The 12,817-nt window shown below is 47.4% G+C and overlaps 1 protein-coding gene and 1 long non-coding RNA gene across 2 annotated transcripts in view; one reads left to right on the top strand and one right to left on the bottom strand.

Moving 5' to 3' along the window:
- Nucleotides 1-12,817, bottom strand: part of SPSB4 (splA/ryanodine receptor domain and SOCS box containing 4) — a 78,085-nt gene that overhangs the window by 56,620 nt on the left and 8,648 nt on the right. Inside the window, exon 2 of the mRNA XM_047726278.1 lies at nucleotides 4,031-4,877. Coding sequence (XP_047582234.1) covers nucleotides 4,031-4,724 — 694 coding nt within the window. The 5' untranslated portion in view covers nucleotides 4,725-4,877. The remainder of the gene's footprint in view (nucleotides 1-4,030; nucleotides 4,878-12,817) is intronic.
- LOC125097983 (uncharacterized) lies at nucleotides 4,415-7,103 on the top strand. The gene is made up of 2 exons (XR_007126677.1): nucleotides 4,415-4,503; nucleotides 6,557-7,103. It is a non-coding gene; the product is annotated as an uncharacterized LOC125097983 (long non-coding RNA).

The following is a 12,817-nucleotide window of genomic DNA, read 5'->3' as shown; positions in this document are numbered from 1 at the left end:
GCATCTCAGGGTCTCCCCCTGATCTGCCACTGAAGGAAAGGTCCTGTGGCTGTGTGGCCACCCAGACTAGTAGAGCCGACTCTCCTTTTCCTTCCCTTCTTGCCCCTTCTGCAAACATCTCCACAAGGGGCCCGTTGGGCCAGTGTGCCTCAGTTTGAGTCTCCTGGTTCCCCTGCTTACTGTGCGACCTCGAGCAACTGACTCAAGCTGTCTGGGCCGCAATGTCTTCATTGTAAAAGGAGATAATACAGGCATTCGCTGAAAGAGTAGTTGCAAGGATTAAATGAGTGACAATGTGTGAAGTGCCTAGAATAGAGGCCAGCACAGGCTAAGCACCTCGTGAGAGGTAGTTATGGGTGGTGTGTTGTTACCACTGTTATCGCTTGGGCTGTGGGCCGGGTCATCTGGAGACAGCTTGCTTGCTTGCCTGGTCTCGGTCCCAGGCTTTCAGATGGCAGAGCCCCTGGGCATCCTACAGTTCTTCGCAGTAAGTCCTGAGAGGTGAAGCTGCTTCACTCCATGCTGTGGCTGAAGAATGTATTTGCAACCAGAAAACACGCTTCTAGAAGTTCTACCCCCAATGAACACAAACTTCTAGAAGCTCTACCTCCAATGAACACCAGTTCTAGAAGCTCTACCCCTGACGAATACATGCTTCTAGAAGCTCTTTACCCCTGACGAAAACATGCTTCTAGAAGCTCTACCTACCCCCAACGAACGCAAGTTTCTAAAAGCTCTACCCCTGATGAATACATGCTTCTAGAAGCTCTCTACCCCTGATGAAAACATGCTTCTAGAAACTCTACCCCCGACGAACACAAGCTTCTAGAAGCTCTACCCCCAAATGAACACAAGCTAATAGAAGATCTGCCCCTAATGAACATATGCTTCTAGAAGCTCTACCCGCCAACGAACACATGCTTCTAGAAGCTCTACCCCTAATAAACACATGCTTCATCATTAAATATGGCTAGTCCTTTTTGAGTCTTGCTTTCATAGTCATAAAAACTCAAACACTGAGAAAAGGAGATCCATCAACTTACTTCTGTCACACTAGAGAAGAAGCTTCTCTATTCAGGCCACTTTTGTTGTAATCCATAGGTGAACCCAGGACCTGGCTTGGCTCGCCTAGTTAATGAAAGCCATAAGCACCCATTGCTGTGTGTCTGCTCTGTGCCTGCAAGCTTTATCATGCTCATTTTACAGAGAACAACACCAAGGTTCAGAGAGATGAGGTCATCTTTATGCCCAGACTTCTGGTGAGCACTGGGGCCAGAGTCAAACAGTCTTGAGGGGCCTCGGGCACCCTTCTCTCCCCAGTGATCTTCTGGGGAAGCAATCCCAGAAAGCAGCCCTGCCTTTCTGTTCCAGAGTCTGTCTCTGATTGTGCTTCCCCAAGTCCCTGTTGGGTCTGAGTGTGGAGGCCTGACATCGTGTGCACAATCAACATTGGCTCAGAATTCTCGTGTACAGAACCCCACCTGGGTCATTCCCTGCCCAGGGACTCCCTAGGGCCAAACCCTTCCTGGTCCCAGGGGATACCCCTGGGAGACATCAGCCCAGGTCACTGGCTACAGGCATCACATAGTCCCCTCCCAACCAGCTCCATTAGAGTCCATGGCAGCACGTCCTGTGGGTCACTCTGTAGTCAGGGCTTGTCCTAGGCTGACCATGACCTTTCAAAGCCCAGAAAAGCTGAGGTCCCCCTCTCTGCCATCATATCCTGCCCATAATAGAGAACATTTACCCCTGTCTGGAGAACAGACCAGTGCGACAGCAGACAAGCCAATACTGACAGGGAACAACAGATGCTACAGGCTTGCATCACATGACATCTTGGCCTTCTCTTGCCTTCTGATGAGCATTCCAGCTTCAGCCAACCTCAAAAATCACTGCCAGTGGGGAGGAGGATGGAACAGGCCAAGTTTCGGCTGCACCAAGCTTTTCCAGCCACCTGAAGGATCCAAGAGCTCAGAATGCCTCGAGAACAGCTGTCCTTTCCCACCAGCTCCCCACCAACATTGCACTGAGGATACCAGGGCTCGACTGCTCCCGATCCTAACATGCATGGGGGAGCCACCAGCTACAGCCTCGTTAGAACCTTAGCTTTGTACCCAAAAGCCGAGCAACAGGTAATAGCTGAGTGTGAACCAATACCCAATACCCAAGGGAAAGCCCACCTTGGAGGCCCAACTGTTGGCTCAAGGAACTCCTGCTGGCTATCAGTGTCAGCCTGTAATCCCAGCCACCATATAATTGGTACTACCATACCAATCTCACTGCAGCTATGAAAGGGACCTGATACTGTCCCATTTTACTGATAAACAAAATGAGTTGTAAAGCATTAGAATGACTCACCAGAGACACAAAACCATTGAGCACTGGGGAGGCAGTTGGCACTAAGGCACATCAGCCTCCAAAGCCTTGTATGCCAAGTCCAATCTTCTGCTCCCAAGATAAATTCTGGCAAGTAAATTTTCCAGTTCTGCTTGAAAAGAGTGTTTGTTGCTGCTGTTGGTTTTCTTAGTACAGGGGTTTGCCTGGTCCCCATGTCTATGAGGGTTCCAGACATTGTCCACGAGTCACTGGGATGATTAAACTAGCCCTTCTCAGGACACACTCATCTGCTCCTGGATCCAACCGGTTAATCAAAGAAAACAGAACAACACTTCACCATGAATGGCAATCTTCGTCTAACAACCATGATGATGAAGTCTGAGCAAGAATGTCCCGTTACACTGGAGAGCTGAGCACACCAGCCACTTTCTGCGGGCCTGCTGCCCTTGAAAACAGCCAACCTACCCTACACTTGAGGTAAACATAAACTTTACTTGAGTAAAATGTCGCTCTTGACTTCTTTTCCGGGATGTTACTCTCAGTCCCTCAACTGAAGGGAGAGGGAGGGAGCTTGGGAAAAGAATAGGCCTCGGAGGCAGACCTAGGTGGGGGCTGGTTCTCTGTAGCTCTGCTCTTCCATTCTCTCCTCTCTGAAATGGGAGCAATTATAGCTCTCGTCTGACGTGAATAAACGGGAATGTTGGCTATAAGCCCCTGCCTCTGTGAGCTTCATCGGGGGGTGTGGCAGGAAGTGTCCTGTGTGGACAAGGAGAGGATGAGCCCAAAAGGCTCCACGGAGCAGGCGGTCATGGACGCCTCCCTGCCTCCCTGAGCGACTCCCTCCTGAAACCATAACCAATGTTGTTGCCATGATTTTGAAGCTGCCTCACAGCATCACGTGCATGTTAAATGAGAAGAGGCCTCAGAGCTGCCAGGGATCACCTCCGGGAGTCTGGGGGCTTGTCTATAGCCTGCAAGGGGGTTTCATTTGCCCACATGGTGTTCTCAGCAGTGGCCAGCTTCAAAAATGGGGCTCTTTCACACAAATCTAGATTTGTGGGTCCTCTTAGAAAAAATCAAAAGATTCTACGACTTCCGGCTCTCATTCCCAAGAGACAATAATCAGATAGAGATGAGGGGGAGGTGACCCCTTTTAACAGACAGTTCACCTGGGAGAGCTGGAAATTGGGTGTTCAGTCCCTGCCTTCAGTAGTCGGTCAGTAAATGATAGTTGTTATTACCAGCACTTACTATTTATCAGTAGCTCAGAGTACAGGGCATTCAAGTGCGGGCACTATGCCTCCTACTGCCACTCTCCTCCTGCTGTGAGCTTAAGGCCCGGAGACATCATTTTCCATGACCCTTATGCAGACAGCAACATTCACCATTATTAGATGCCAGTCATTGGCCTACGCACGTCACCTACATTATGATCTTAGTTGATCCTCACAACAACCCTGACCAAGATTACCATCCTTGTGCCACTTTTGCAGATGGGAAAACTGAGGCACAGCACAAGACCACCAAGCCAGTAAATGAGAGAGTCCCAGTGTCCAGGTCCTCTAGGCGGCAGGGTCATCCCAAGTGACAATGGAGGGCGGGGCCTCCCCTGCTCACTGCCGCCCTCCCCAAGGCCTCCAGTGACAGGCAGCCTCTGGAACCCCCAGTGTCCCCCGCCCAACTCAGCACTTACGGTCAAGGCCATTGATGTAGCGCATGGTAACTTCACAGTGGCCCCACACGGCACTCACCACCGGGTACAGCTTCTTGCCCTTGAGGCCGCGGAAAGCCACGCCCAGATACTGGCCATCCACGACGAAGCTGAGGGTGCCCTCATCCATGTCCAGCACCACTAGCAGCGAGTCTGGCAGCGCGAAGGCCTCCTCGGGCCCCAGGAAGGCAGGGTAGGCCACTCCGGGCCTGTTCTTCCCATCATGGTAGAGGCGGCTGCGGCCCAGGTCCCAGCCCCATGACTCGGCGTCGCTGCCCACCAGTGCCGTGTAGCCCACCGAGTGCAGGGGAGCCCGAGCCGTGGCCACACCAACTACGGCATGGGTGCCCCGCTGCCGCGCCGGCCAGTGGATCTGCCAGGCATGCAGGCCGCGGGCATGGCCCACCTTGCCGCGGATGCCGTCCGTACTCTGGGCCACCGGGTGCCGGTGGAAGGTGAGCCGGTCGTCATCCTTGACGAAGACATTGAGCGAGCGGTCCTCGGGGTTCCACGCATGCCGCAGCTGCACTGCAGGCCCTGCGGCGGGCATGTCCAACAGCTGGTCTAGTCGTGCGGGCCGCCCCGGCTCAGCCCCCTGCAGCTCCCGCTTGGCCGGCCGCAGTGCCGGCTCCCGCACCTCCACTGACTTTAGGCTCCCCGAGAGCTTCTGGCCCATGGTTCACTGCCGGGAGGGGGCCGCTGCGGGCCACCGCTACCTTGTGGGAGCTTCCGCTCCCCACAACCAGGGATGGGCTGCCGGGCTGGGTACCAGATTTCTGCACCGTATACCTCTGCAGCCTCTACCGGGCTGGGGCAGAGGCCCAAGCTCCTGGAAGAAAGCAAAGGGCACTGGTTATGACAACAGCATAAACAGCTGTTTATGCCCAGAGGCTGGGTTCTTTGCATGCATTAATAATACCAATTAAGTACTATAACAGTATCTGGCGTTAATCTAGTACTTTCCATATGCCAGACACTGGTTCAAACAGTCTGCATTATCATTTAATCCTTAAGTCCTCCCTCTGAGACATGTACATTATTACTTCCATTTTGTAGCTGCGAAAACTAGAGAAGAGAAAGGATAAGGAATTAGCTGAAGTCCCACAGCTAATAATGGGCTGAGCTCAGATTCACACTGAGATCATCTGGCTTCAGAGTCTATGTTCTACTCTTCCAGCAATCATAGACAATTTTATTTTAGAAATAAGGACTGAGCCTAGAGAAGTACAGTGATTTACCCAAGACCACAGAGCCTGGAGAAGAACCCAGGTGTATTTGGTCCCAAGGGACAAGGTCTGTGCCATGGCTGAGGGGAGACAGGGCCCAGGACACAGGGATGTAGAAGTATAAGGTGTGGCCCTTTGGTTCCCACCCTGGCTTCCCTGGGGAGCTTAAATAGTATCTAAAGTGTAGCCAGGCTCAAGAAGGAAGATACACAGTGAGGATCCAGCAAATTCACCCAGAGGCATGAGCATGGACACAAGATAACCATCTGAGGATTGGGTGGAGTCTCCATGGCAAGATGAGTGGGAGGCAGGGAAATAAGGAGGCTACTGTCCCGGCTCTGGAGCCAGATAGACCTGAATCCAAATCCCTGTCTCCATCACTAAACTGTTTGTCCAAATAAAGGTCTTTTAGCCTCTCTTAGACTCTAGTTTCCTCACCTGTAAAATAGGGAAAAGTAGTGCCCTCGGGTAGTGTGGTAATCTGTGAGTCAGTAATATAAAGGGCCAAGCCTGAGACTCTGTGGGCAAGGTTTTCCTCTCTGGCTCTGTCCCCGGACATCCCACAAGTACCCCTTCCCTTCAGATGGGTATGCTCTTTCTTTGGGGACACAAACACTGGTTAACAGCACTGACCCCGGACAACCTCCTCTGAGGCAGGATACTGGTTTTCAGGGAGGAGGACTTGGCCACCATCTCTAGGAGGCCAGCCAGAACCCAGGGTGCCCGAGCTGCTTGGAAAGCCCTGGATGTGGGGAAGGATGGAGAGGTGAGCCCCACAGCCAGTCCAGAGCAGAGGCATGTGCCCTTCCCTCTGGTGGAAGAGCTGCTGGGCTCTGAACAACATTCCCTGAGGCAAACCAAGAGGCGGGCCTGTTTCATGCCCTGGCCCGTCTGGCCACCTCCTCCCATCCAAACAGTGGCACACTCCCAGCCACAGTCCAAGTGGAGAAGGAAAGGACACTGTTGCTGCCCAGCACACCAGGGATACCACGGATTCCTTGTTAACTCTCCTAGTTTATACTCCACTCCCATTTCCTTTCTATTTGCAGACCCCAGCTCCAGTGCATGCCAACCCTATCCCCAGAGTTCTGGCTAATGTTTAATCTGGTGGAAACCTGAGCACATAAAAATGTGCAACACTAGACAGTTCTAAGATAGCAGAATACAGTTACTCCTTTTCATATCCCAAATCACCTAAAATAAAAGAGAAAGAGCAAGAGAAATGTAAATGTTATCTTCAGCGAAACTAGAACACATTTGTAACCCGAAGCACAACTTCTAGGGAAAGACTGCCAAGAATAGTAAAGGGCTGCCAAAAATGGAGAAGATCCAATGGGGGGCGAGAGAGCACCTGTGGCCACAGATCTGGGATAAAGCTGGCAGAGCCAACCAGGAGCTGGCACTACCTGATGGAAAAAAACCAATGGTTCCCAAACAGAAGCCCGGGAGCTGCCTCAGGCACCCTGAGGAGAAAGGATGACGGGACTAGCAAAGGAAACCATCAGCCCCCATCAGCCATCATCACAGGAAGCAGTGTGTCCATGAGGCAGAACAGGAGGTGGGGCCTGCACTGGGAGAAGCCCAGGGCTACAGATCTCGGCCACCTGGATAGAAGCAAGGCCAAAAGAAATCATGGCAACAGTCCTGGGAATTAAATTATCATGAACCAAGGAGCGATCCTTTTCTCCTAAGATACTTCCTGGCCTTTCCTCTATATAAAATCACTCGATCGCAAAATGTCGATCTAGAGAAGCTTCTCCTCTTCCAAAGAGGAACAAGCATAGTGTAGAGTCAAAGATGCTAACAGGAGAAATAAAGGAGGAAAAGGGAAAAACAAAAAAACAAAAAACAAGGCAACCAAGAAAATTCACCAGAAGAAAAGCTATCACAAAACATAAAAATTGTGATGAAATTTGTAAACTAATTTTGTGATCACTTATTTCAGAAGGGAGACAACTAGAACAGTCTAAAAAAAAAAACTAAAATGCATCTTACATAGTTATAAACCTCCAAAAGAACTGAAAAAACACAAACCTTCCAGATTGTCAGAAAGAACACAACACAAAATAAAACAGACCACACAGTGAAAGAGTTTGGTGTGAGGAACAAGAGAAACAATAACACAAAAACATAAAATATGATAGTAAAACTAAGCCAGAAAGACTAGCTATGTCAATGAATGGCCATGGTAAACTACAATAATAACAATAATAAAAAAAAAAATCTAAGATTGGAAATCAAGACAAAACGCCAACTGTACGCTACATATAAGAGATATATCCAAAGCAGGGAGACTCAACAGTATTAAAGATCTAACACACCAAGTAACAGCATCAAAATTTACTGCAAAAGCTACAGCAAATACAAGGAGAGATACACAGTAAAGGAAGAAAACTTTTTCTAGCTTATGACAGGTCAATGAACCAAATTAAGTAAAGACATAAAAAAATCAAAATTCCATAACTAATAAGACAGATCATGACCTGAGCCAAAGACAGATGCTTAACTGACTGAGCCACCCAGGCATCCCTTCAATATTTTTTAAAACTCTTTTCTAAACAACTTAAAAAAAACCAACAAAACAAAAAACTATATAGAATTTGCAGAATATAGAAAGAGTGAGAATAACAAAACATATTCCATATCTTAGAGTCTGTGGGAGCCTACTAAAGTAGATCATGGCTGGTGTATTTATACTAATAAATATTAAAAAATGAAAATACATGAATTAAGCATAATAAAATAGAAAAATAATAGAATAAAAAAGTCTGAGAACTAGTTCTTTGGGGAAAATAATACCACAAAACAAAACCAAACCAATAAAACATAAAAACTCTCCAATGCAATCATTTAATCTACCATATTATCTATTATAATGTTATTAATTATTATATCATTATCATTTTAGTATGTCATGAAATGACATAATTTGATGTAATGAAATAGTACTTTATCTCTATGGTCTTCTACCCCAAAGCCCATAACCCCAGTCTAATCATAACGAAAACATAGGACAAATTCCAATGGGGGGCATCCAGCAAAGGCCTGACCAATACGCCTCACCACTGTTAAGGCCATTGAAGACAAGGAACATCTGAGAAACTGTCACAGCCAAGAGAAGCCTACCAACAACTAAATTTAATATGGTGTCCTGGAACAGAGAAACAATGCTAGGTGAAAACTAAAGAAATCTGAATAAAGCCTAGCCTTCGGGTAATCGGATATCAATACTGGTTCATTAGCTAAGATAAATGTACCATACTAATGGAAGATGTTAATAATAGGGAAAACTAGATGTGAGTTTATGGGAACTCTACCTACTTTCTATGTAGTTTTTCTATAAATCTAAAACTACTCTAAAAATTAAAGCCTAGGGGCACCTGAGTGGCTCAGTGGGTTAAGCTTCTGCTTTCAGCTCAGGTCATGATCTCAGGGTCCTGGGATCAAGCCCCACATCGGGCTCTCTGCTTGGCAGGGAGCCTGCTTCTTCCTCTCTCTCTCTGCCTGCCTCTCTGCCTACTTGTGATCTCTGTCTGTCAAATAAATAAATAAAATCTTGAAAAAAAATTTTTTAAATGGCATCATGAGCCTTTCTTTATTCAGGTTATTTCACCTAAAATTAAGTAATTAACATTTTCAGATGTTACTAAATATATTTTGAATGTAGGACTTCAATGACTAAAATAAAGAAACCATAAAACATATGAACCACTTAATCTGATCATTTAAGGGGGAGAGAAGACCCAAACATAAGAAATAAGAAATGAGGGCACCTGGGTGGCTCAGTGGGTTAAGCCGCTGCCTTCGGCTCAGGTCATGATCTCAGGGTCCTGGGATCGAGTCCCGCATCGGGCTCTTTGCTCGGTGGGGAGCCTGCTTCCCTCTCTCCCTCTCTGCCTGCCTCTTTGTCTACTTGTGATCTCTCTCTGTCAAATAAATAAATAAAATCTTAAAAAAAAATAAATAAAAATAAAAAAAATAAAACAACAAGCTAGTCTAATCTCTTTTATGAGTGCTTTTTACTATGCCATTTGGTTACTTCCCATTTTCATTTCTTCTTTCTTTTTTTTTTTTTAAGATTTTATTGATTTATTTGACAGAGAGAAATCACAAGTAGGCAGAGAGGCAGGCAGAGAGAGAGGAGGAAGCAGGCTCCCTGCTGAGCAGAGAGCCCGATGTGGGGCTCGAACCCAGGACCTGGGATCATGACCTGAGCCGAAGGCAGCGGCTTAACCCACTGAGCCACCCAGGCGCCCCTAGCTTGTTGTTTTAATATGGAGAAATACTTAAGACACAAATTACAAATATATGACAAACTACTATAAATTGGTAAGAGAAGACCAATCCACATACAGAATGTGAAAGATACCACAAATAGTTCACACAAAAAGAAAAACAAATGGCTCTTTGGAGAAGATGTTCTACCAAATGCATACTAAAAGAGAAACAAGTTAGAACTACAATGAAATGCTGGTTTTGTCTATCAGATTAGCAAAGCTCAAAAAATTAGATAACACCTTTCTGGAGAAGCAGACAGGCTCATACATTGCTAACCTGAAGGTAAAATGGCGTAACCTCAGTGGAGGATGAATTAACACCATTTCTCAGAATTGCAAATGCACATTCCCTTTGACCTAGCAGTTCCACTTCCGGTATTTATTCAGTATTAAATGTGCAGAGCTAAATACATACATATAATACATCACACACATATATTATGTATTATATATAAAACAATACATGTGTATATCAAATATTATATATATAATATATATAACATATATTATATTATATTATATATATTATGTAATATATATATAATATATATAATATTTGTATATATATAACACATATACATAGGCAGCATTGTTTGTAATAGCAAAATATTGGAAAAAACCCAAACTAAGGCTAAATAGATTTCAGTAAATCATATGATGGAATACTATGCAGCTGGAGAAAAAAATGTGTTGACATGAGGAGTCAACAGAGAGATGAAGGCGAACAAACAAGGTCCAAAACATTCTGTGTGGTGTGCTGCCATTAATGTGGGGAGTGGGGGAGGAGCAAGAGGGCAGAGGTGGGGCAGTGAGGTGGGGGTAGGGTATTTAACCCAAAGGGCCCAGATGGAAAAGAGAACCAGCTGTGTCTACAAGAAAGCTGGACACTGCCATTGAGTTAACAAGACAATTTGCTTTTTGCTCTGTTCACCTTGGAGCTTCATAGCAACCTTCACCCAGCCCTTGAGCCTCAACCAATTATGAGAAATAAGTGAGACAATCTGTGAGAGGTGTGGGGTATGTATGGGGATTCAATTAATAGAACCAACACTCATCCAGAGTCATCTCGGTAAGTCTGTACAGTCTGCCCTAGTGCATCTGACTGCGAAGGCGTTGGAATCTGCTGCTTTTATAATTCAATTAAAGGCACCTTGTAGTCCCATTCTAATAGACTGGGAAACTGAGGCAGCAAGAGGCAGCAGCCTGAGCAAAGTGGCTTAAAGCGGATCTGTTCCCATCCTGAACCCCAAGTCTACACAACATATGCTCCTGTGTCTTTCTCCATCACTAACTGTAGGTATCTGCACTCACTCTGTGCCAGGTGGCATGACAGCTGCTTCACAGGAACTGGAAGGCATGTGCCTCTTTATCCAAGAGAAGAAACAGGTGCAGAGAGGTTTCTAGCAAGTGGCAGGACTGAGACAAACCCCAGGGCCATGGTAGGTCAAGCCCCTGCTCTCCCACCTTCTCTACACTGCTAAGGATGAGGCCTGTACACGAAGGCAGGAGTGATCAGTGCTGTGTGGCCTGCACGGGATGTGTCTAAGGGCAACTGCTTTACCCTTGTACACAACCAGGCCAGCTTTGGAGTTGTTGCTGTTGAAGACACCTTTAATGTGTTTGAAAGCAACAGTCAAGCCACATCCCCAGAGGAGACCCACACTGAGTCCCTGGGGACCTCAGGGCCTCTGCCCCATCAGTAGCAGGTGCAGAACCCAAAGGCTGGCCACACTGCGGGTGAAGCAAGGCAGACCTCTAACAGATGGTCCCTTTGCTGCTCACCCCATGGAAGGGTCCGCCTGGAGTGCTCATGTCCACTAATGGAAAACTTGTGACCATGCAATAGAACAAAGGGCAGGATTTGAATGCCCAGCTGCCCACTGGGCCCTGGGCCAGAATGTGACCTCTCTGAGACTCACCTAAAAAGTGCTGCTAACTCCGTGCTAACCTTGCCTGCCTTTGCAAGGGTGTCTGTAAAGTCTGGAATGGTGCAGGGCCCATTCAGGGTCCTGGCCCATTCAGCTCCCTGGTTCAGGAGCTACCCAGAAAATGTGAGGTGATCCTTTAAACTGTGTACGTTCTCTGACATGGCCATTTCCTGAATGCATCCTAAAGAAAAGATCCTGGGTGTGCACTAGGATTCTGCTACAGAACAAAGGGTAAAGTGGTTCAGAGGAGCAAAGAATGGAGGTCAGTGCACATTCTCAACAACAGGGGACTAGGTCTTAGCTTCTAGCCTCGCTCCTGGTCTGCAGTGCGGGCTCTATTCTGCCCTTACCTTCCCTGTACCCAAGTGGGACTCCCTGCCCATGCAGGCCTCACCCTAGGGAAGTCCCAGCTCCTATGGGCCCCTTTAACTGGTCACTAAATAGCAACTGAGTAAAAGAGGGCCTAAATATTTTGGATTTAATCCCATGGAAACTGTCAAAGGGCATGGTTAGGATCAGAATCGAGGGACAGAATGGCCAGCTGACTCCAGGGCAGAGCTGGGAGGAAGGAAATTAGTAATAGAACCCCAGATCCTAAACCTGGCCTACAGGTCCATTTTCAAGTCTTTGTCCAGGTGGGTAGAGTCCCTAGCCTTTCCTTCATGTCTCCAATCCGGTCTGACAGCTCCACCTTTTCCAAGAAGACTGCCCTGATCTACCAGGCTTCAAGGAACCTGCTGGCCTGGGCAATCTGGTCTGGCTGATCTGCATTTCTTCCTGCCTTGAGGGGTGTTCCTCTGAGCACAGAATCTTTCACCGGGGCTTCCCTGCTCCCCCCAGCACAGACAGGAACCATGCTTTAAAGACAGAGTAGAGTATGTGTATGAGTGTGGGGAGGTAGCACTGAGCTATAGAGGTCTCACCTTCTGTTCTTTTTAGAGGATGTAGTCAGGAGATGGGGACATGGGGCCTAGTTCTGTCACTAACACTGTCCTTTCCTCTGAGCAGCTGTAGATATTCGTGAGCACGCTGCTTCAGTCCTTATTTATTCACTCAACAAACAGAGGATATCTGCCACGTGCTGGGCCCTGGGCTGCTGGGAGCCGGGGAGAGAGCAGGAGCACCATCAGACTCAGTCCCCTCAGTCCCTGCCTTCTCTCTTCAGCCTTCAGCCAGAAGGAATGGGTCCCTGTCGCATTTCTCTTCTTGTCTCCATCACAGACCCTGGCACTGGGCCAGGCACAGAGGATCTACAACAAAGTCCAAATCCCTGCTAGGAATCGCACCATCTCTCAACCCAGTAAGAAGAGGGCACACTGCATACTGCTTAATGGGGCC

This window comes from Lutra lutra, chromosome 1 (assembly GCF_902655055.1).
Source record: "Lutra lutra chromosome 1, mLutLut1.2, whole genome shotgun sequence".
Classification (NCBI taxonomy): Eukaryota; Metazoa; Chordata; class Mammalia; order Carnivora; family Mustelidae; genus Lutra; species Lutra lutra.
The sequence above is the reverse complement of the archived record's forward strand: the minus strand, read 5'-3'. Positions and strand labels throughout refer to the sequence as shown.